Source organism: Natrix helvetica (genome assembly GCF_964273705.1).
Source record: "Natrix helvetica genome assembly, chromosome: 3".
In the NCBI taxonomy this organism is placed as follows: domain Eukaryota; kingdom Metazoa; phylum Chordata; class Lepidosauria; order Squamata; family Natricidae; genus Natrix; species Natrix helvetica.
In genome coordinates this window covers 31,212,355-31,237,497 of record NC_138549.1, presented here as the reverse complement: position 1 = coordinate 31,237,497, position 25,143 = coordinate 31,212,355, and the positions used below count along the sequence as shown (strand labels likewise).

The following is a 25,143-nucleotide window of genomic DNA, read 5'->3' as shown; positions in this document are numbered from 1 at the left end:
ATGTTGGGCTCAATTGTCATAAGTCAAGGACTACCTGTAGTTTAATGGCTGTTCACTGTTATGAGGGTGATGAAAAAATAACTATAAATAACCTTTGCATTTACAAGCTTCACTAATCTGGAAAGCTCAGTAAAATCTTAAACACAGTTGCAGTTTCACTTAGTGACTGTTTAATGACTGAGTTGCCAGTCCAGATTGTTTGCTAAACAAGAACTACCTGTATTCTCCAGGTTTTTCACTTCCAATGTTATGTCCAGAAATAATATTTCAGTTTGCAATTTTTACAGATACTTTCTGTAACTTTAGAAAGTAATATTCAATCTATATTTTGAAAACAGTTTTAATAAATAACAAACTCTTATAGTGAAGAATGTGCAGAATTGTCAATTCTTACTTAGGGTGCCGGTTTTTAAAAATTTAGCTGAGTTCAGTGAATAACCAGTGCATTTATTTCTAATAAGTAACAATGCAATATACTATGGAGCAATATAATTTAAGGATTTGTTTTCATTTGAAGAAAATGCGTAGTAGTTAATCATTTATTTACACAGAAGGCCAGTTCATGGCAGCAAATTCTAATTCTGCTATACATCCAATGAATAGAACTACAAGCTTAAATATCCCCAAGAATACTTTTAATTAACAGTTATCAGTACAAAAATGTTTTTCTGATCACTATTAACCATGTTTCAGACCACAAATCATTATAATAATAAATATTACAGGCAATTATTTTTAAAAATAATGCAGTGAGATATTCTTAGTAATATAATTTACAGTTCTCATGTTTTAAAACCTATATTTGAATGAAAAACTTGCATTGCTTTGAAAAAAACTTTTGTGACCAATGTGTGACTAGATACTAATTGAGTGATTTTCTTTAACAGTACCATAGGCACTATAATTATTAATTTGCTGCATGGACTGGAAAATAATCCTTTAAAAGGCACATTAATTATTGGATTCATAGATTTAAAAAAAATAAACCAAATTTTGGAAAAATCTATTTAACAAATATTCAGGATTCTAAAAATCAAAATGTATTATGAAAAATGATATATTTTTGTTTCATGAACTGAAACCAGTATAAGGCTTGTAGTAAGCTAAATATACATATATGAAATGTATTATCTAAAGAGGCTTCCTTCTCTGAAGCACGTGAACTAAAGATTTTCAGGAATATAATCGTCTTTCAGATCTTGGTACGCATTTCATAATTGCAGCTCTCCACAGTGCTGGTGCAAGCAACTGACTTAGAGTAGTCACACTCAGTATAAGGAGGTAGACCTAGAAATTGGAAAGTAAAATGTTATCTACATTTTTTATTTGCATTTTAAGTCAGGAACACATTATAAGTACTTAAACAACTGACATTGTAAAAATAAAATAATTGTGCTACACCTGGACAACATGTTCAGCTTGAATACTTAAGATTTCATATTCTGGGATGTCCTGGCAATGACTTAACCACCCCAAGACAGGAGACGCCAGCATGCAATTTTGACTTGCTGATGGGACAAGGACACTATCAGAAACTTTTCTATGCTACATTTCTTTATTTGAATGGCCTCCTGGGGAAACAATAGCAAACTGAAGATGGCTCCACATAAAGTGGAGCGAACAACTGGAGCAGAATGAAAAACCAGCAAATGGATAAGGATGAGAACTCAGGATTACCCACACATGTTCTCCATGAGGAGACTGTAAAACAGTGGAGGGTTTGGAGACATCGTGGCTCAGATTCTTTAAATGGACACTAACAATTATAATTAAAGAAGAGACCCATTGAAACAAAATTTAACAAAATACTTAATGGAACTTTCCTGCTTAGGATCAAATGAGTGGACTTTAAGAATTTGTTTGTTGATAATGAAAAAGAAGGAATAAGGTCTTTAGTTGTGGTATCAGAGAAAGTGATAAGTTATTAAAATTGTTTGTAGTCTTGATGAAGAGGAAGAGGAATTTCTTTTTTCTATATGTATTTTCTTTGGCCGCCTTGCACTTTTTAATTTAATTTTTCTTTTAAAATTCTTTAGAGTGTATTTTTTATCTTTGTATTTGTAAATTTGAATAAAAATTATTGTATAAAAATTGAATGGACTGATCTGTGTTCCATTCCTTTCCTAGCTTCCTCATAATTTCATTCATTGATTCATTCATTCATTCACTCATGTCAGTCAATGACTCTGGACAGCTTGATTATAAACTCTTTCAGACAATCCTAAACTGCTATTAGCCCAATGCTATTTATTTTTATTCAAAGTCTCCAGAACTCCACTACTTTAGTATTAGCCTTCAGCGTGTATTCGTGTCATTTAATTTTCCAACTTCCTCATAGATTTCAGATCATTAAAATGTCGGCAATCCTCTTTTACCAAAGTTTTAAGACTTTAAGATTCAAATGTCAGATAGTTTAAAGAGCTGCTGATGCTGTGTCATGAGGACAGCTAAAGAACAGCATTCAACCTCCCTAGCCCCTCTCCAAATCTACTAATCTGTTCTAGGCAGAGTAACGCCCAAAGCCTGTTATGTTACGATACATAACCAAGCACACCACTTAAGAATATTTAAGATGATATTCCTCCTCCAAGCAGAAAATACAATGAAAACTTAAGCTACATTAAGAAACCACACATGATTTTTGCCCTTCTTGGCTCATGCCACTGGAAATGTAGGGGCAGCTTTCACTTATTACCTCTAAATGTCTTGCATCCTCTGCAACAATGTCAATACAGGTAGTCCTCGACATATGACCACAATTGAGCCCAACATTTCTGCTGCTAAGTGAGACATTTGTTGTGTGTTTTGCCTCATTTTACAACCTTTCTTGCAACAATTAAGTGAATCACTGAAGTTGCTAAATTAGTAACATGGGTTGTTAAGTGATTCTAGCTTCCCCTTGACTTTGCTTGTTAAAGGGTCGCAAAAAACATGATCCCAGGACCCTGCAACTATTATAAATCTGAATCAGTTGCCAATCATTTGAATTTAACCACCGTATAAACATGGTGATGCTGCAATGGCTGTAAGTGTGAAAACCGGTCAGAAGTCACTTTTCAGTGCTGTTGTAACTTTGAACGGTCACTAAATGAACTGTTGTAAGTTGAGGAATACCTGTAGAGGTCCAGAGGAATGTAGTGGGAAAATAAAAATCACAAGTGCCTCCCCATCTGGAACTGCAATCCTCCACCCCACTTTTCCAAATTACTAACTTTTTATTTATGGAGATTGAAGTCTGCTTCTGATTCTTTGCTAACAGTTTTATTATTTCTCAGTACACTGTTCAGTGTTCAGAACTTGGAAGCTGCTGTGTGATAGATTTGAGAAGTCATATATGTGACTAGGGAAACTAAAGTCTGAAAATTAAACACTCCTGAGAAATTGAAAACTGCAACAAGGTGACTATAAGCTTATTTAAGACTTTCCCTTCCCACAAGCAGCTTTATGATAGATTTCCCCACATTTTAAAGAATTTTTCCCATATATTTTTTTTTCAGTCTTTTATGGAGAATATTTTTAATGGAAAACTAGTTTGAAGGAAAAGGATTAATCAACTGTCCTTGTCTGTTTGTTACTGTTTCTTGAAAATAAAGTGACAGAAGAAACTATATAGAGTCTAGATTAACATTTTATTACAACCTTCAAAATGTAAAAAAAAACCCTACCAATCATAGCTCACCTCTCGAGAAATTATACCAGCTCTGCGTGCTCTACTTCCCAGGACAAAGGAAAACTCACTGACTTGAGCCAAGCCTGCTGATACAATCCATTTGATATACTGACTGTTCTTTGGAAGAATCATAGAAAGGACAAGTACTGCCAGGAAAAACTTGAGAGAGAAAGATTTTAGAAAAAATAGTGGAACAAACAAGCTTATCTTTTAAAAAACAATGAAATTCAATGGAAAAATTTAAAAAGTCAAAATGAAGGTCATAAATGAACTATATTGATATGAAGAATTCAATGATAGAACCCAATTCAGGTAATTCCAGAGCCATCTGGGGGTGTTAAAAAAAGTAAAGAAGTTGTCCATAACTGCATGTTCCAAATCCCACTTCTTTTTTACATGTGTGACACATTTAATGTGTTGACACATATTAAAAGGGCTAGTATTGTCACAAATGGCATTTTGCAATCTCTCATACAGTCAGTATGTACTGCAGTCTCCTATTTCAAGATGACTCCATAAAGAAAAAGAGCAACCTTGAACTTCAAATTCTGGACTGTAATACATAGAAGAGGATGATAAAATATGGATTAAAATCAGGCAGCCTCCTGGAGTTTAGATTGCATAAATTAAGTTTCCCCATTGACATCTCGGTCTGTTGGGGCATTTTGTTTTGAGTGCTATCTGCAAAAATGTTTGGATGGAACCATTCATTGCCAGCTTCAAGGGACATGGGATTTAAGCTGTAGGTTTACAGGTTAAAAAAAAACTAGCAAGAAATAGTCAAATACTTAACAGCTCTCAATTAACTCATACTTTTGATTATATTGTGACATGCTAGGGCAGGGGGGTCAAACTCGCAGTGTCATGGCGGCACCACATGATGTATTGGGACTTTTCCCCCTTCGCTAAACTGACTGGGGGCGGAGCCAGTACATGACGCATCTGGCCTGCGGGCCGCAAGTTTGATAGCCCTGCGCTAGAGAAAGAATGAACAAAATAGTGCATTCATTATAATCTGTTATATATTACATAATTATATAATATATAAATCTATACATATCTCTTATCTAACATATACCTGACACATACTTTCAACACCTACCAACAGTTGTAAAACACAATCCTGTACTATAGTGCCTACAACTGATAATTTAATAACATCAAATTATTAAAATAGCATTAGTGAAAGCAGAGTATTAAACTGTATGCTAGCCCACTATTTCTTCAATGATTTCTGAAAAGACACCCAATGTATATACTAGTAAGTTTGGTTATTCTTGCCAGTTGTCTGCTATACATAACATCTGTGGCATGCATGGGGGGTAATCATACACAGTATAAATCTACATTTAACACTATTAGAAAATATTAATACCTTCATTATCACCACTGAAAGTGTAAGAAACAGCAGGACAGTGAGTTCATATATTACAAAAGTGGGAAATACATGAAGACCTGCAAACGAAAAAAAAAAAAGAATGCTTCTTGTTACTTTTCCTGACAATTTGATCAAGCTTTTTCCAGGTCTGAAATGGAAAAATATATGACCTTCATTTCCAAAATTTTGAAAGACAATATATTAGCAATATTTAGTCTGAAGTATGACACTTGTGGAAGAAATATTTTCTGAAAATGCCCTTATCTGTAGTCCTTGGGAAGGGTGGGGGTGGGGGTGTTCATGATTATTGTCTCTCTAATTTATTACTGATTTTTTTTTTGCTTCAGCTTTTTCTTTTTGGCAAAATTGTCCTACCTAATTGATAATCACATTTCTGAATGGCTGGTTATAAGTCATTTTTTAAGGTTTTAATAGTGTGTAGGTTTAATAATTGTTTAAAATATAATTCAGAAAATATTAGTAAGGCATCAACATGGTTCCAATAAAGGGCTAAAATGCAGAAAAGAACAAGAGGTAGTAGTGGCTGGTATCATTTATCCTCTAGGTCCATTGTTTACATTAGTTTCCAAAAAATGTGGAAATTGAATATTGCAATAAGTAGTCCATATACTTTTATCTATCAGTTTCTCTTACTCTGTCTCTTCCACATGAGCCATTTCTAATTCCAGAAGAGCAATCTTCCTAGATTTAGGAAACTTGTATTATGCTTCATGCTTAATAATAATATGTTAAATTTCATTCATTAAATTTATTCTATAATAAATTACCTATAGATGCAAAGAATATGATAGCAAGAAAGTCACGTATTGGTTCAATACAGGATATAACCTCCTCAGTAACCATGTGACCCTGAGAAGAAATAAGTGCTCCTGCCAGGAAACATCCCAATTCCATTGAAACATCCAATAGCTCTGTGAGCTGTTAGGAAATGGAAATACATAAAATTAATCTGAATGTTTTTATTTTCACAGATATAATGTACATGTAATGTACACTTGTATTCATATATCAGATTATATAATTAAGATATGTTGCACATTACCCAATAGATGACTACATTCTACACACAATTACATGATTGTAAATCTATAGGAACTTTAACTTCAACACATGACAATGAGTTATGTAAAATCTTAAGGACTCAGAAACCTAATCCCCATTTTAAGTTCAAAAGGGTGTACTATCCATTTTTTGAAGTTACAAATCAGATGGGTATTACTGCAAAGAACATATAAACATAATATCCCTTTCTGACTGAAAAATGGTTGTCATTTTTTTCAGTGCAGTTGTAACTTTGAACAGTTACTAAATGAACCGTTGTAAATCAAGAACTACCTGTATCTGATTTGAAGAAATCAAGGTGTCCTCATAGCCTAGTTTAACTTGTTAATTCCTGCAGCCTATTTTCTGCTGATTTCCCATCTAAATTCTAGCCAGGTTCAACCCTGATTAGCTTTTAAAGATCAGTGAGGTATTACCAACTTGGGCTTATCAGATCCAATTTGTAAGAATTCACATTTATCTATAAATATGCAATATAATGCATTAATATAATCAAACCGGAAATAGTTAGGTTCCAAACATTTACCTACAGTTTTCATCCTACTATAGATTTAACTTCTATGATTGAAACTTATATTTTCATTTACAATTATTTATACGTTTTCAAGTATAACACTTTATTATGGTATATAAGCAGCACGTCAAAAATATAAATATTTGTAAAAATTACCATTAACAGAAGAAACATAAAAGCAGATATCCCTAGAACTAGAATGTCTTTGTTTCCTTTGCTTTCTATATGCAACTTGCGGTAGTAGGGTCCTATCAGGTAAGTCTTTAAAACAAGACATATAAGCAGGACAGCAGCCAGGGAGAAGAGGATTTGTCCAATCAGCATCAATATTCTTAGCATTTCTTTGATAATGCTAGGGGGGGGAAAGCCAGTATCAATCTCATGCTTTTAAATTGCTCAATTTATTTCTTATTACAAATGTATTATCAAACATATATATTTTATAATTTTACTCTAAAAGAAAAACATTGATTTCAGAGGAGAGTTTAAGATGTAACTGTTTTATGTTGTACTTTTATCAAGGAATAAACATTTCTGAGTTGGATTTGACATTTAAAAATAATAGTAAATATAAATACATACCAACTATTCCTGTCTCCAGGAGTAACCTGTAGCTTTTCCAGTCCTGTAATCTTCTTGATACATGCATCTATCTCAAATATTGCCTTCCCTTTCTACTTCTCTTAATCTTGACAAATACAGTTCACCATACCCCAAAGTTCTCATTAAAGACTCTAATTCAGATTGGTAGGAAATACTAAGTATATGCCCCAATATTCTATCCTGGGTCCTGTGCTGTTTATCACTTTCATGACTGACTTGGATGGAATAATTACAAAAAATTTAGATGACACAAATCTCAGAAGGGTACCTAATACTTTAGATGAAAGAAAGGATTCAAAAAAGATCTTGACATATTTGAGCAATGAACTGAGATGAATAGGATGGAATTTAACAGGGAGAAATATAAAGTTCTGCATTTGTGTTGAAAAAATGGGTAAGGTACAGGGACAGGACTGGGAATTCCTGCCTTGGCACGTGTACATGTACAAAGGACCCAGGTCTCCTTATGAACAGAAACTAGAGCCAGTAGAGAGATGTAGTTAAAAAGCAAATATTAGCCTGGGATTAATTAAAAGGAGCATAAACTTGATCAGTCAAGAGAGCATTGCTTTAACTATTTATCCATCAATCACATTTATATGGATATCTATGGCTGTTTGTGGCATACAATACAAGCATAAAGTAACAATATTAATATCATTAAAACCATTGATATTATTTAAAAAGGTAAGGCAAGAGCACTATATACTATGAACAGTGACTCCACCTTAGGATCACCATTCCCTTGAGATCCTCAGGGCTGATGGCATAGTTAGGAAGATGGTAGAAGGGGCCAATCTCACTTGGGGAAGGGGAATAAATGACATTACAAGGATGAGTGCCACAACAGAAAGGATCCAATCCATGGATCTTGCCAGATATAACTTCTTAGTAGATGGGATCCAGAACATACCTCTTCTGTTGGATCTAATAGGATGGAGAGATGTAATTGGGAAGAGGTAGCACCTTAAATAATGTGGCCCGTGCCATGAAGAGTTTTAAAAGTCAAAATCAGCACCGTGAACTGGACCTGGAAGCAAACTGGCAAATGACCTTACAGGGCAGATGTGTAATTCAGCATCAGTTGAGCTTCTTGATATTCTTCAAGGCAGCCCCATGCACAGTGTATTGCTGTGTAGTCCACTCAGGAAGTAATCAGGGCATGAGTGACTGTGAGCAGTCTTCTGATCCAAGAATGGGTACAATTGGCATACAATGCAAAGCTGTACAAACTAGTCTGAGCTTTACTGGCATGGAAATACCCTGATCACTTTTTTCTAAGTTTGCCATCCTCCTTAGAGAAAAGGGAGTCTCCTCTTTATTTGCCACATGATCCCTTCCTTATTGGTTTTTGAAGCCAAGAAAACAAAAGTACTACTTTCATTTTTTCAAAGTTCACAATAAGTTAACTAAGCTCATGACATTATATCTATTTAATATTTAACACTAAGCCAGACTTTTCATTTTCATTATAAGCTACTCAGTTTCAGATGACAAAGTGATACTGCCTGCAACTCTCAACTCAGCAATTTGCCCTTCTATTTTGGTTTTAAATGTCATTTATTTCATTCCTGCCATCGTATTCACTGAATAAGATAACCATATAGAGATAATATGCATTTTTCTCTCACTCCCTTTCCTATTCTGATGCGTGTTGTTTTTCTATTTCAAACCTTACTGTAGCTATCTCTTCTCAATTGCAATTCTCAGTTCATTTTAGCAGGATTTATTAAAATGGTTGGGATTACAAGAATTCCAGCAACTGAAGTATTTCAAATTTAGAACCAATATTTCTTTACAAACATTAGGGGCAGACTTTTTTATTCCGTTTCTGACAGCAACCTAATGAACTAATGTGGCAGCTTTCTTCACTGAAAATAGTGATATTTACAGCTGCTAATTTACACAATGGTCTCTTGAATTTTTCAATCTGGAAATCAACATTAAGTATTCTGACATACCTGTTAGGCTTGCACATTCTATCCATTACACGACAAAATCTTACTGTAATCAATACAGCAAAAGTAGTCCTCTCATTTTCCAACTTATGTTAGCTGATCTTGTAACTTTTTGACTTTTTTGAAACTTGCCTGTTTATATCACTGAATGTCCTGTTAATCATATCTTGCTAGTATACCTACTCTGTTTAAATTTCTAAGTTTAACCATTCCATGTGACATCATCATAAGCATGTTTTGTTTCACAATCTGTGTCTGTTGTAGCCAATTGGATCACACTACTTGCTTTTTTCCTATTAAATAGTCCATTCACGTTGCTCAAAGGAGGTGTAGTCTGTAAATATTATTTATATAAAATTTATATAAAATCCATTGCACTACCCCTACACTACTATGTTTAACTAAAATATTTTTGGAATTGAGACTCTTCCATATTTCTAACTTTTGCTTTCCTATCATTCATTAGCCATACAATTTCTTAGTATCTTTGTCCATTGATAAGTAATATACCTGTACAACATTGATAGTTATTAAATATCAATAATATGAAACCATCTGATTTAAAGTAGCCCACTAATATTTACTAAAATACAGCATATAACCGTGATGGCGAACCTGTGGCACGTAGAGCCATTTGCCAGGACACGCAAAGCGTTGCCCTGTCCGCTGGCCAGCGCACATTCCGGGCAAACTGGAAATTCAGGAATGGACATCTGGTTTGCTTGTAGAACCGTTTTCCGCCCTCCGAAGGGCAAAAAACGGCCCTAAGGACAAACTGGAAGTTACTTCCGGTTTGCTCAAAGGGCCAGTTTTTGCCCTCCGGAGCCTAAAGTCTCCAGAGGGCGGAAAACAGTTCTACGAGCAAACCAGACGCCCATTCCTGAAGTTCCAGTTTGCCCGGAGGGCGAAAAACAGCCTCAAAAGAAGGCCAAAGTCAGCTGGACAGCGCGCGCATGCGCGCTGGACAGCTGACAGGACAATGCCTCACGTGCCCTGACAAATGGCTTTGCGTGCCACAGGTTCGCCATCACGGTTATTATTATGCATATGGTTGTGGCACGCCGCCACATGACCCCCCGTGCTCCCCCCGCTTTTGGCACGACAGTCAAAAAAGGTTCGCCATCACTGCCCTATACCATTTCAGACAAGCAGCTGTCCATCTCTTCTCCAGTGTTGAGTTTGAGGCATTCCAAAAGTATTGTTCAACTGTTTAAAGTGTAAGTTTCCAGTGTCTTCAAGAATTAGTTAGCCTCTGAACTGTATGAAATATTAAAATATATTTTTATGTTCCATTCTAAAATTGTCTAAACCCTTATAAATTGAAGAACTCTTCTGTCAGTACCAGCAACAATATACTAGTAACCAGACTTCATTGTGGCTTTGATTTGGCCACATCAGTGCATCTAGATCTGCTTGTAAAAGTTCATCTATTTGTTAAAACGCCAGGAGGTGCCTTGCCGCTTAGGTGTTTCATACTCTGGTATATCAGTTTATATAAATGTTTCCATAATATCAACTAAATTTTTTAGCAACACTGATTTTTTTCTAGATTTGGGAATTTTTTATCCTAGGTAAATTAGTTTCTCTCATTCTTGCAATGACCCTCTTCACTTTTACTATTGATTATTCTTAGTTTCATTCCTCCCCTTTTTACTTTTTTTCAGAAATAACAGTATCAGAAGCTTCCCCAAGAGTTGGTCTCATGGAATCTGAAGATCTATAGCAAATTGATTACTAAATGTGAAGTAATGGATATAACAAATTAAATGCTCCATATATATTACCCAAGTTTTTTTTTTGCAAAATGTCAAGATAAAAATGTAATGAATAACGTAACAGCTTAGCTTCATCACCTGGAATGTGTGCCAAATCCGGCTTGAATAAAAGTTGGCATTACCGCTATGAATAAACCAAGCTGTACATCCTGCATCACCAACATTGCAAGGAGAACACTGCTATAATCGATTTCACCTGTTAGGCAAGAAACACTCACTATAATATGAAACTTAACACTTCACTTAATAAGAATTGTCTACTTTCAAAATTAACTGATCATGTAAATATCTGTATTTAGTATATGTGACTTTCAGTATTCAAAAATCAATTACCTTTTATTTCCTCAAGCAAGCAGAGTTTTAATATTCTGTACATGTTTAAAAGCCTCTTATTTCATTTATTTAAAATGCTGGTATGGGTGCCCCTTTCAGGATGCAGAAATACAGTAAAATGTGATGCCTGCTTCCATTCCTCAGATTTCGAGTCCTATTTCTATTCCACGTTATATGCTGCAATCCATTAATGTTTCCAAAAACTATCCTATGCTGTATATTTTTCTGCGATTTTTCAAAGATATTTAATAAATAAAGTGAGAGCAAAAATAAATATACATGACAAATAAAGGAGTAATTAATTTGTCACACTTCAGTTTTCTATTCCTTTTTCTTAAAGAAGGGGAATGAAAACATCTCTTACTTTAATGCCACCATCTATAGTAGTAGTTTATAAATGAACATGCAAGAAAGAAGCTAACTGGCCTCTTCAGAAGAATAGGTATCCTCCTCTCTGCTATCTGACTACTCTTTCATAGGGTTTCTATGCAAAGCCAAAAGTTTCATGTGTAATTTTACAAAATACACGAAATTGTGTAATTATTTCAATTATAGATACTTCAATAGATAGGAGCAACCGTAAGTCTTCAAAAAGTAAACTCAGACTTTTTGACAAGATATGAAAGACATAGAAGATGAATATAGAACTATTTCAATATAGCCATTTCCAGTTTCTTCTCATAGAAAATACATAAAGTTCAACCATATGTATTTGAAGAAAGTGAGTATATGGACTGGACTGAACTAGCTTTTTCATTATTCACCTTAACTGAATGACTCCAGCTTTCTGTACTACAGAAGAAGTGAAGAATCCTTTTTCGGTCATATCCATGACCTAGAATTTAGTTTCATTATTACTTTAAACTTTTGTCAATGCCAGAGAAAAAACAAAGATTCACTAAATATAAAATTATATGCCTTGTTATATTAACTTGAGTTTATGAAGATTATTTACATCATATATTTCTAAAATTATCAAGCCTGGTATTATTTGATACACAAAGCTTCAAATTCACAAGTGCTGACGTTATTTAGTACAATACAACATCAAGAAATATGTTTGCCATATATAAGGAATATATATTAACTCATGTTATTAGTTACTGATCTCAATTGTTCAGAGCAACATAGAGATTTGATGTCACCAACCATTAACACAAAGCGTTCGTCATATAAAGTGTGATCAACTGATAGATTGGACAAAGAACTATATGTGATTGGAATAACTAAGAGCATTCATGTTCAAAATTGTCATTATAGCATTTCAAAATTCTGTCAATTAAAAGCACTTTTCTACAACAAAAACCATCAAAAATACTATTTACATCCCTTTTTAAAATTCTTATATGTGCCTACGTTTGTATTCTAATGAAAAAGTTGCACTGGACTTACCTTCTTTATCTCCGCGAGCACTCCCTGCAAGGAATCTAGATACCAATGGTGTGCTTGATAATGATAAACAAGTAGCAATGAAAACGCACTGAGTTGCTCTGATTTGTAGCAAATGCCCCCAGAGTAAGCCAAATGTAATCATCAGGAGCGTCATGTAGCAAGGTCCTTGCAAAGATATTTTCCATACCTTTGAGAATAATTGTAACATAGAGTTGAATTTTAGCATTTTCCAATATTATTTTCAATAGAATACTAAAGCCTGATTAAAAATGTGCAACTATTTAAGATGCTAAAAGTTCTTTTGAGTTTCAAAATCATATTTGTTGCCAATATTTGTAGACATTCAAAATACCAAATAGCATAAAGTCCAACAGCATTTTTTCTTCAACAATAGATACAAATTTTGGGTATCTGTATATCAGTGAAATTCAAAGATGTTTAAGCTAATAGAAAGGTTCAAAAAAAATCTATTATTACCAAAAGAAAATAAGGCTACAATGTTAAGAATTTTTTTCTTCTAGTCATAGGCTTAAACATAGAAGCCCATTTTGGTAATAATCTGTATTCAAACCACCTAATTGTTACTATCATCATTATATATATCTGTCTCAAATGCTACTATATTGGGGTCCAACATTTGGATCCTGAAATTTTGGAATAATAGCAATGCTGTAATATGTGGCACAGGTAGGGGCACTTAAAATACAAATGACAAAAACCTGTTATTTTGTTAATCAGTAATATTTTTTGCAAAATGATAGCCAACCTACAATCAAAACTTATGAAATTAAATTCAAACTTCATGAGCAACTTTGATGTCTTCTAGATGTGTGGACAAAACTGCTAGAATTCTTGACAATGACCTAAGGAAATTTAGGAACTAAGATCTACATGTTCAGAGGGCACAACATTTATGTATTTATTTATACATTGCCAAATTTCCATTAAAAAATCTCAGTGGTTTACAGTTAAGAAAGGTAAGATTAGTGAAAAGAACTGCCATTTTTCCCCCTAAAAAAACCCTCCTGACATCACTTCCACTTTGCATGGCTCAGGACCTAGTTATTTGCGGGATCGCATCCTACCCCATACATCCCTGCGACCAATTCGCTCTCACAGAGAGGGACTTCTCCGGGTACCGTCCGCTAAGCAATGCCAGCGGGCGGTGCCCAGGAGTAGGGCCTTCTCTGTAATGGGCCCTACCCTCTGGAACGACCTCCCCCCCCCACCGATATTAGAATTACTGCTGATCTCCACTCCTTCCGTAAGAAACTCAAGACCCACCTGTTCCAACTAGCCGGCCTGGCCCAATCGTAATCATAATCATAATCTAATCCCGACCTTCCTGGCCGGTATTTTAAATTTTAAATTCTGGGGTATTTTAATTGGTTTTAATTGGTTTTAATCATTAGTTAATTTATGACTATTGTACAGACTTTGTGCTCAATTTGTTTGTCTGAGGTTTTGTATTTTGTTGTTTATTGTATATTTTATTTCTGTCTGTACACCGCCCCAAGTCCCCTCGGGGAGAGGGGGCGGTTTATAAATTTAATAAACAAACTGAAACTTCCCATTGTGCTTCAAAAATCTATTCTCACCTCTGCACAAAGGGAATTCCATTTATGGCAGATCATATCCTTGCAGTATATAGAAAGTACCCTTCTGTTTGCAGATTCTTCTAATTAGACCCAACCTACTTTTTACTGTCAGTTTTAATTGTCTTAAGCTTTCTCTTTTGCTAAGTTCTTACTAATTAGACAAGGGCTCTGTTTAGCTGTGCTACTATAGATTTCAGATTTTGACTTATATACATGTTTATATGACACTTTTTGTCTTCTATTCAAACATGTCCAATTGTCAGAACATGCCTGGACAGGTCCCTGCAGTTTTCTCTGCAAGACCGAGAGAAAGGCACTGGCCCAAGGTCATCCGGCTGGTTTTGTGCTTAATGTGGGACTACAACTCATGAATTCCAAATTTCTAGCCTGATGGCCTTAGCTACTCCACCAAATTGCCTCACATAAGACAATGCAAAACAATTCCTTCATTTTGAAAATCAGGTATCAATGGAAATGAGTCTAATGCTCTTCCAGATATGCTAGGTTTCATATTTAAAAACAATTTACAGTACTACTGTACATAAGTTTGATGGAACAATACCTTTCTTAGCCTTTCAGGAGAAAATTCCAGACCAACCAGGAACAGTGTGAAGAATACACCGAATTCTCCCAATGTCTCTACCTGCACAATTGACTGAAAAACATTCTATTCAGTATGCTACAATCTTATTATAACAGTTGCTTAAAATTTTCATCTGGACTGAATTCCTACCAATATATATAGCAATGGAAATATTGGGCTCAACTGTAGTTGTAAATTGAGGACTAACTGTATATTAGATGCAAAGAAATGTGGCTATTGTGATTATATATATATATATATATATATATAATCACAATAGCCACATTTCTTTGCATCTAATATACAGTTAGTCCTCAATTTACAACTACAGTTGAGCCCAATATTTCCATTGCTAAACAAGGAAGTTTTTAGGTGCTCCATTTTAGAAGCTTTATGGCCAGTTTTTAAGCAAATGACTGCAGGTGTGAAATGAATCCCCCAGCCGTTAAAGGAATCTAGCTTCCCCAAATTGACTTTGCTTGTTGGAAGTCAGAAAGGAAGGTCACATGGTAATCACATGATTCCAGGACAGTGCAACTGTCATAAATATATGCCAATGCTAAAGTTTTGATCACAGGGATGCTGCAACAGTCATAAATTTGAAAACTGATCATGTCACTTTTTTCAGTGCTATTATAATTCAAACAATCACTAATCAAATGGTTGAAAGTCAAGGACTACCTGTATTCTGTAATAAATTTTTAAAAACCTATATAATGGCCAAATATACCACTTCATTTGCTACTGCTTATTTGCTAGTGTTTATTATTAACAGGACATATTCTTTACAATGGAATATACCTTGAAATTAAACAGGGAAATTACATTAAATAAACATTTTTTAATTCAGACTTTTTATATGCTTACTGAAATTATAATGATTAAATTTCTATTTTAAAAAATCCTTTTTGTTTTGGAATTAAAAAAAGTTCATCGCTTAAGATAATTTCCTTTTCAATTTTGGATGGATATTGTCTAACTCGTAATTTTCAAATAATAAATACTTATTGCAGGTAGTCCTTGATTTACAACCACAACTGAGCCCAACATTTCTGTTGCTAAATAAGATAGTTGTAAAGTCAATTCTGCCTCATTTTACGACCTTCCGTGCCACAGTTAAGTGAATCACTGCAGTTGTTAAGTTAGCAGCGTAGTTGTTAAGTGAATCTGGCTTCCCTATTGACTTGGCTTGTCAGAAGGTCGCCACAGGTGATCACATGACCCTGGGATACTACAACCATCATAAATATGGAAGCTTCCAAATTTTGATCCTATGACCATGGGGATACTGCAATGGTCATAAGTTTGAAAAACAGTCATAAGTTACTTTTTTCAGTGCTGTGGTAACTTTGAATGATCACTAACAAATGGTTTAAGTAAAAAACTACCTATAACCAAACATTAAATTTCATCTAATTCAACTTTTATTCCTTGAAACAGAAAAAGTTTATTTTCAAATGTTGTCACAGAATATCCCAATTAAATTTCTGAGTAGCTTATTTCTTACAAATACATTTTTCAAGATGCATTCTGATACTTAAGAACAAGTACTACCCCCAATATACTCTTACCTTTATACTGTTTAACCCTGATGGTCCCAAAAGTACTCCACAGATAACATAGCCAAACATTGTTGGCAATCCTATTGTTGTGCATAGCCAACCACAAGGCAAAGACAGCATTCCTATTGTCACAATATCCTAATGAATAAAATAAAAATACACCACTGATGAAAAGATCCAGGCAATCAATGCAACCCATCCTGGAACAAAGTAATTCACTAACAATTCATCACTGTTCGCCATCTATTACTCATCATGTTCTACACTAACAGTCAGTGTTACTGACTGCAGTAACATAGCAATGTAGCAGCACTAAAGTGGCCACACCTTTGCCAAATTTCAATCCATGCAAATCATTGGTCCTGCTTTTGGATTCATTCTATCAATCAGCTCATTCGTTCTATGTTGATTTTAAAATGTTGGCCTATGATGCACCATTTCACCCAATTGAAGGTTTCAAACAATTAAACTGGGCAGTTTTAATAGATTCAGGAGTGAACTTTGGATGTGTTTTTCCGTAGGAAACATCTTAATAGGATTTATTTTAAAGCAATCTTTCCCAAACTTGACATTTTCCAGATAGCTGGATTTCAATTCCTAGACCTCTTCAGCCAGCAATGGTAATTAAAGAGAATTTGGGGAATTGGAATCTCCCTATCTGGAAGACATGAAGATTGGAGAACATGGTTCTAAAGTAAGTACATATCTAGAAACTCCAGAAACTTAAATTCTTTTTTGTACAGTGTAATACATATCAAATTTCCTATCCACTGGGATCAATAATAAATTTAACTGTAAAGTTATGTTCATTTACATTATATATAACCCAAATTATTCAAGTGGATATTCAAATGCATCAAGTGCAGCCACAACTTATTGCAAATATATTTTGGTAGCTAAATCCAGGTTTTTTATTGAATGATGCCTCCCAAATGAATGATCAAGCTGAGTCCAGAAGAATTATGACTGCATATAAATGCAATTATATAATGGCAACTTACATAAATATTATTACTGGACTATCAAAGAAACAGACTAAGTTCAGAATACTTGTTTTCCATCATATACAGCCAAAACTTAAGACAATATTTTATTGCTTAAGTTTCTCTTAACAATGCATATCAATGAAGATAATAATGAGATGAATTCAGTAATCTTAATTGAAATTCTTGATTCACTACAAAATTTTACCATGGTTGAATTCAGTTTTCTTCTGTTGAAACTTCTAGTATTGTATCATTCAAAGAGAAATGTATAGACAATAATATCCCTTTATAGCAGCTTACCTTTAATAATATCCCTTTATAGCAGCTTACCTTTATAAAATGATGGTCAGCACGTGGAATGGTTGAGTCTCTGGGCTTTGTAAGAATGTACTGATTGTTTTGTGAATCAATAAGCATACTTAAACCCAAATCATCTTCCACTTCCCTTTTTGAAATATTTCTTTTGCTATCTGCTTCATCCTCTTCCACTCTTAAAACGGCTTCAAAATTAACTCCTCTCACCTGCCAATGAATTAAAATTCTTATGTTTAATTTATTTAAAGCAAAACTCAGCGTACTGAGACTGAGATTCCTATCTACAAATATAGTTTTATTCTCTTCTGCTCCCTTCCATCCTCCCACAAAGAGCTGAGACTGAGCAGATTTTTGAGGATTCAGAGAGCCTGCTGAGAGAGAAAAAACATCAGAAGCCATTTGCTGAATATGAAAGATAAATTCAATTTTTTAAAAAATTCCTTTTACCACATTGTCTTGATATTTTTTTAAAAAAGGGGAAAACTATGAAAACTATTAAGGTATGCATCTACTGCTTTTGGATGCAATAATTTTCAAGTATATATAAGCACAGTCACTGAAGAATTTATATTTTCAGTTTATACTGCTTTATCATATATTCAGGGTATAACATTACCCTTTTTTTTTTAAACAAAATTTTTTATTGGTTTTACAAAATTTTTAGGAAAAAGGGTAGTGGAAAAGGGAATAAATTATGGCAGCTCCATGGTTGTGTTAATTCTAACTCTGCTACCCTCCCAGAATATCAACATCCCTTCTGGTAGAAGCCAACGAAACCAAACCCCTTTTTCAAATAGTTTCTTTGCTAAAAATGAATATTTTTTTCTTTTATCTCTGACTTTCTTTGGGATTTGTTTCAGGATGACTATCTCTCTCCTTGTATTTTAACGTTTGCCCCCTTTGTGCACTCAGAATCTCATCTCTTGTAGTTTTTCTTAGAAATTTAATATGAACCTCTCTTGGAACATTATGTGTTCTGGCATAGGCTGAATTGACTCTATAGATCAGATCAAAGGGTATAACATTACCCTTAAATATCTATTATTTTACTGTTCATATTTTTAACTTCAGGATACGTAACTGCTATTTTTTACAGCTACACAGAATAGCGCAGCTATGCTATGCTACTTTTTACTACTTGCCTATTTCCTCATAGTGTTGAAATATATTTTGATTTTTTTTATTCCTCCACACTTCATAGTCTTTAAAAATTACATTCCAACAAGGAGTAGAATAATTGCTTTTTGTTTTCTTTCAGAAACTTGTTTTTTTGGAAAAATGAGAAAATAAAACATCAAATTATCTCATTTACTAGCTAGAAAGAGTGTTTCTAAATAAACTTACTGACTTGTTGTCATCAAAGGCATGTTCTCCTATTTCCTCTTCTAGTCTATCAGCTGCTTTTCTTACATCTTCAAGAATCTCATCAAGAATAGACAGACTTTTATTTTGATGCTGCATGTTTTTCAGGGCTTCAGCTTGATGCTTCTCTGCTGCTAAAAGTTCAACATATTCTGTTTCCTCCTGTCAAAATATATTAAGCTGAATGGTTAATCAAAGCTCAAAATGCTTTGCCAAATTTTGACTTTAATGAAAAAAATGGCCGCCTGAAAAATCCGAGGAAAGCTTTTTCTGTGCCTTTAGCTATTAGTAGCAGCAAGCTATTCAATAAAATTGGGTGATACTTCACATTTCTAAAATATTGTTTTGAAGATGAGAAAGAGCTATCTAATTTAGAATAGAAAAAACAACACAAAATCATGTATTATTTCTACTGTCACAATTATATGTATTATATTTGTATTGTACTGTTTTCCCCACAAAGCAGCTCAGCTTGGCTTGCATACTTTCATATAAAGTTGTGGGAGATAAGACAAGTAGCCGAGCAAGCCATCATATTATGCTGTAGTCTAATGTGAGAAAAGTATGCACATGAATGTGAGAGGAAGATGCTTCCTTCCTCTGCCCAGGCAGAAAAGACGAAATGAAGGATGTATTGGGTTATTCTAACTGAAGTTCTTTCAGATAGCAGAACTATATTTTGTAATCGCTTGACCCTACACATTCTTTGTAAAAGGAAAGCAATGTTGAATGTTGGGTATGCAAAAGAGTAATATCTTCAGCTTTTGGTTTAGCTATTTGTTCATGCTTCATCTTTGTAAAACATTAAGAGTTTGAAGGTCCCAAAGAGCTTACCTTTATTGCGGCCTCTCTCAAAGCTTCCAGCCGCTGATGACTACTTTCCTTCATGTTTACAACATCTTTATAATCACCTTGCAGAGCTCTTTGGAGCCCATAGATTGCTTGAAAGACTGATTTTTCGCTTTCATTTAGTTCTTTTTGAAAAATTTCAAATGTGTGAACTTGAAAAGTTCTCTCTTCCAATGACAATCCTGAATCCTTTTCCACTGCTCTTATTGCGCTTTTCAGTTTGTTGAGAACCACATTTTTCTGATGTAAAAGTCCAGATAATTTTCTGCAGTTTTCTATAAGCCACTGTTTCTTTTGAGTAATAGCAACTCCCCTTCCCCGATGCAGCTTTATTGCATGTTTCACTATGTCCTCGTGTTCTGCATGGGTTATTAGCTGGCAGCAAAGCAGTAAGGCCAGTACCCATAGTGAAATAAATCTAGTTATACTCATTGTCCAGTTTTTACAGGCTGTGGAATGCCACTTAGAAAATATGCCAAACTTTCTGTCATAAGTCTTTTGCACTTCAAATATGCATACAGTAAGATCACTTAATGAGTGTTTCTCTATAACACACTGTAGGACCTCTGAATTAAATATGAATTCAAATGTTGGCAAACATGAGGATAAACTAGATTAGGTTCCTCTTTGTTCACATTTAAATTCCTTTGCATTAGAAATACCTCTTTCTTTGCCTGGTTTTGGTCCAAAACATAACACCAGTTAACATCTTTCAAAACTGAAAGGTTGAACTGAACTGAAGAATATCCTAATCTCTTTCCCCCTGGATATGGTTGTTTCGTCTTATGTAGATAATTGACAGTATCAGTGCTGTATTTTAAAACAATAAAAGTAAAATGGTTATTTTTTACAATAATTAAAATTCAAAGTTTTCTTTTAAAAGGATGAATATTACTTTACATATTTCCATATTCTTAATGTTCCTTACTAAAAATCTACCATCCTATATAAATTCCCGCATCACTTCTTTCTGCCATTCAAACAGATATCACACAGGGCTCTCATTTCTCTTTTTCTGTTTCTCTCATATTGTTTTTCCTTCACTTCCACTTTCCAATATATCTTTTCCAACTACAAATGTTGTTTTGCAAACAAAGTATAAGAGCTAAAACAAACAAAGAAAAAGGGTGTTGCTCCTTCTGGATCCAGTCGCAATGAATTTTAGCTTCAGCCTTACCCACAATGCTGGCTGCTAACTGATTACACAAATGGAACATACCCCTTAATATCTAAAACAGTATTTCCCCATTCCTGGGCTTCTAGGATAAGCTCTTCCTGATTTCCCCCCCCAAATCTTATTCTGTCCTCACATTATTTTAGAGTACCATAAATACATAATACCTGTATACATCTCCCCCACTACCCCACTTCTCTTGATATATTTTTTTAAAAAAACTTTATTGAAATAAAATTAAATGAGAAGTTGGCATACTACAAAGGAGATCACAGGGCTTTAATATCGTATTTGTTTATTAAAATGCTTCTAAGCCCTGCAGGCTTGCTTGGATAATAAAAAATGATAGATTACTCTGGTTTGTTCAGAAGTGTGCCCACCTGGCCAGATCTGTGAGCAAAACATAAGTGAAATGAAATGATAAGGAATCTTTAGGCTGGTGGGTATGATACAGCGTGAAGCAACCTCATCATGGGAAATGTTCACTATTATAGCCATAACGTTAGTAGGCAAGACTCATAATTCCTCATTATGAATGCACAGCATATTCTCAAAATTCCAAAAGTGCCTCCATCCCCATATGTAAAATATTTAAAATCAATACACATATGCACTCTAATTTAAATTGTATAGTTCTTGCATTTAAATTCCCTGTAGCCATTGCCCTATCATGTTCTTATCCTATCCAACTATTCCATATTAACTTGTAATATTTTCTTCTTATCCTGTTCTTGCCTGCCTTTATCAGATGGGTGGTTTCTTTTTTACTAGAACAGTTCACATTTCTGCTTAACAGTTTCCTTCTTTATATTTGTCAAACCACTGAGACAATGCCTTCAAGATCTTCTTGTTTTACAGCATTTCTAGTCTGTTTTCATCCTACAATCTTCAATAGCACAGCTACAATGTGCAGTCCACATTTTACCCTCTACTATTGCTGATATTGCCTTCTGCCCATCTACTATCCTGTTCCCATAGTGACAGTAAATGTGTATATTCCAGCTATTGTTGGTACTTCTAGAGTACACATTTGTTAACCTTTTAGTTCATAGCTATATTTTTTAAGTTCATAACTAATTATACCTTATATGTACTCCTGTAATGCATTTTTAATGTTGACAGAAAACACCATCTTCAAGCAAAATCACAATTCTAAATCATCCTCACTACTAATCTTCCAAACACTGGGAAAAAAGTAAACTGGGCCGTAACTTATCAAAATGATGGATTGCCAGCTGCTATTGATTAATAGCTGCTTGCATAGTTATTTGCTTAACAGAGTTCGGATGTAAGCTTAAGGTGTTACTGTAGAGGTTGAAGCAATAAATCCATTATATTACAAACAGCACATTTGAAATGTTCATTAGAACACCAGTTAAAGCAAAGAGAGAGGAATTTGGTAGGTGTATATACATTTCTACATAGCTCGTTTCAAGAAACATTTAAGGTTACCTACTTGTCTTTTTTAATATTGATGGCCTATAAGACAGAGTTATTTATGCAAAGGAGAATATAGCATAGAAGCATAGATAAGGCCAAAAACCAGCCTCCCCCCCCCCCCCCCGTGCCTTTTAGTGAGCTTCCATCCCCAAAGCCAGCAGTTGAAGAGGATAAATCACCGTTGACTTACATACCTGAAAAACACCACAGGAAGAAAAAGGCTGCTCAGGAGGTATTTCTCCCACCTCCTTCTAAGTGCGCTGAATGGGAGCGAAGCTGCTGTAATGAAAACCCCATCGTATTTGAGGGTAGGCTCATCACCAGCGTCTTGGTACGTCCAGGTTCAAACAAAAACCAGTTTAGAAAAGCCTCCTTTTTCCTTTCCAGGGCATATTTGAAGGGGAGGAAAAAACCAGCAGCAGTACACACGCTCTTTGCTAATTTCTACCGAAAAATAAAGAGGAAGGAAAAGAGAGGAATGGTTCCTGGGCCTGTTTCCACTCCCTCCCCCCCTCCATCCCAATTAAAACCAGAGTAACAACCGTTTCAAGTCCTGGCAAATTAGATGGGGAAGAAATGGGGGCAGTGACAGATTTTACTTTCTTGGGCTCCGAGATCACAGCAGATGGGGACTGCAGCCAAGGAATTAAAAGACCCTGGCTCCTGGGGAGGAAAGCTATGGCAAACGTAGGCAGCATACTAAAAATCAGAGACATCACGCTGCCAACTAAAGTGCACATAGTGGTTGGTTTTTTGTGCTATGGTTTTCCCAATTGCAATGTATGGCTGTGAAGGTTGGACCATAAGAAAGGCTGAGCGACAAAGAATTGAGGCCTTTGAACTATGGTGCTGGAGAAGACTCCTGCGAGTCCCTTGGACTGCAAGATGATCAAACCGGTCAATCCTAGAGGAGATCAACCTTGACTGCTCTTTAGAAGGCCAGATCCTGAAGAGGAAACTCAAAGACTTTGGCCACCTAACGAGAAGGAAAGACTCACTGGAGAAGAGCCTAATGCTAGGAAAGACTGAGAGCAAAAGAAGAAGGGGACGACAGAGAATGAGGTGGTTGTATGGGGTCACCGAAGCAGTCGGCGTGAGCTTAAATGGACTCCAGAGGATGATAAAGGGCAGGAAGGCCTGGTGGAAGGTTGTCCACGGGGTCGCGATGGGTCGGACAGGACTTCGCAACTAACAACAACAACAAAACCCTCTCCGACCTCTCCCTGCCCTAGAAACACCCTGAGGGCGCCACCGCCCCTCAGCGTTCTTCACCCCTTCAATCCACCTACCGCTGTATTTGCCCCTCGCCGCCTCCTCCTCCTCCTTCCCCCGGCTCCGCCGACGGACGATTGGCATCGCCTCAGCCAGGAGAGTCCGAGCCACGTCCCCATCGCCAAGCCCCCTCCCCGCCCTTCCTCCTGCTCTCAGGTGTCCAATGGTGCTCCCTCAGTCCTGCCCCATCGGAGCGGACGGCGGTTGAACGGCGCCGCCCTTTACAGCCGAACCCGCGCCAGGCTTCGGCCCTCGCCCAGCCCGCCCTGCGACGGCCCGCGAGACGGGCGGGGGTCGAGGGGGGAGCACAACTCCGGACCACCTAGCCGCCGTCAGCTTCGCTTACCCGGCTTTTGCGCCTTCTGGGGGTTGTAGTTTCCTGGCCTCTGGCTGCGGTGAGCTGTGGGAAATGTAGTGAAGGGAAAAGTGCGGTGCATTGTGGGAAGCAACACTATTTTCCCCGGCATTAGCAGTATTACAGAAGTAGGAAGGCTGAGAGTGGATTTTTTTTCCAGGTTTCGCTGGCGGTCTTTACTCACGGAAAGAGAAATTTGTCCTTAAAACGACGGGAAATTCCCAAAATGTAAGTTTCATTCAGAAGCAGCAAAAAAAGGTTAGACAAGAGGTTATGTAGTTTCCATATAAGTCCGTCCAGAGAGCCTCGGCCAGTCTAATTCTAGCGCTGAACGGAATCTAGAGGGGGGGAGCCACCACAACCAATAAACTTTGGAGTGAAGAAAGCATGTATTTCTGTCCAATCACAACTGAATTAAACTGCTGAGTTTTCCGTTGTTTTCTGCCCTGCAATTGTATAAAATTAGCGCGGAAGCTGCAGGTTGCGCACAAGTCTATACATAAATCTATGCAACCAGGTGGTTAGGCCAGAGGGCCTCATGGGTAACGTAGTTCGAGCTCTGGCCCGGCCCGGGTGACTCTCCTCAGCATCCTTCAGGTCGAAGTAGTTGTGAAGCGGGAGCGAGGGAAAAAGAGGAAACGCAGTGGGGTTTCTTGAACGCGATGCGGTGCGGACGATGCCCGGCAGTTGAAGCCCGCGAACTGAGGGAGGAGGAGGAGGAGAGGAAGAGAAGGGTAAAGGGAAAGGCGATCCGCGCCTGCGCAGAAACAAGCTGTAGTGGCGGCGGCGGCGGTAACAGCGGCGGCAGCGGCCGCGCTGGCGAGTGAAGTTGGGTGAAAGCCCTGCTGATAAAATGGTAGGTGGGGGGGTCGGGTGGATTTCCCCGCCTGGAACGACCCCCCCCCTCAGCGCGCGCGCTTGGGGAGGGAGGCGGAGGGAAG

At 36.2% G+C, this 25,143-nt stretch overlaps 2 protein-coding genes across 6 annotated transcripts in view; one reads left to right on the top strand and one right to left on the bottom strand.

The window, feature by feature from the left end:
* Positions 1 to 324: 324 nt before the first annotated feature.
* On the bottom strand, positions 325 to 24,272 carry TMCO3 (transmembrane and coiled-coil domains 3). Of its 2 annotated transcripts, none has more exons than XM_081946265.1 (14): positions 24,194 to 24,272; positions 22,770 to 23,019; positions 19,947 to 20,771; positions 19,095 to 19,274; positions 17,766 to 17,957; positions 16,459 to 16,587; positions 14,867 to 14,959; positions 12,707 to 12,893; positions 11,060 to 11,177; positions 6,802 to 6,997; positions 5,837 to 5,987; positions 5,046 to 5,125; positions 3,680 to 3,829; positions 325 to 1,287 (listed from the first exon to the last, which is right to left on the bottom strand). In XM_081946265.1, the coding sequence occupies exons 3-14, from the start codon at positions 20,391 to 20,393 to the stop codon at positions 1,174 to 1,176; spliced, it is 2,037 nt and encodes a 678-aa protein (XP_081802391.1). In that variant the 5' UTR covers positions 20,394 to 20,771; positions 22,770 to 23,019; positions 24,194 to 24,272; the 3' UTR covers positions 325 to 1,173. The 2 variants fall into 2 exon arrangements, with proteins under 2 accessions (XP_081802391.1, XP_081802392.1); XM_081946266.1 differs by lacking the exon at positions 24,194 to 24,272 and adding an exon at positions 23,865 to 23,976.
* Positions 24,273 to 24,303: 31 nt separating this feature from the next.
* Positions 24,304 to 25,143, top strand: part of DCUN1D2 (defective in cullin neddylation 1 domain containing 2) — a 32,506-nt gene continuing 31,666 nt past the window's right edge. Inside the window, exon 1 of one of the 4 annotated variants that reach the window (XM_081946280.1) lies at positions 24,304 to 24,430. Coding sequence is in view for 3 of the 4 variants with exons in the window: in XM_081946282.1 (XP_081802408.1) it covers positions 24,865 to 24,936 (72 nt within the window). In the remaining variant the exon portion in view is untranslated. Of the gene's footprint in view, positions 24,431 to 24,702; positions 25,059 to 25,143 lie in introns of those variants that run through there. The other 3 variants (XM_081946282.1, XM_081946277.1, XM_081946279.1) reach the window with 3 other exon arrangements.

What these genes read in the sequence shown, in the direction of transcription:
- TMCO3 (XM_081946265.1), bottom strand. Translation starts at nt 20,393, where the DNA reads ATGAGTATAACTAGATTTATTTCACTATGGGTACTGGCCTTACTGCTT. An exon ending in TGAGAGAGGCCGCAATAAAG is followed by an intron (nt 19,275 to 19,946) that starts GTAAGCTCTTTG and finishes ATATTTTGACAG; the next exon opens with GAGGAAACAGAATATGTTGA. An exon ending in TGCTCGCGGAGATAAAGAAG is followed by an intron (nt 11,178 to 12,706) that starts GTAAGTCCAGTG and finishes CTTGCCTAACAG; the next exon opens with GTGAAATCGATTATAGCAGT.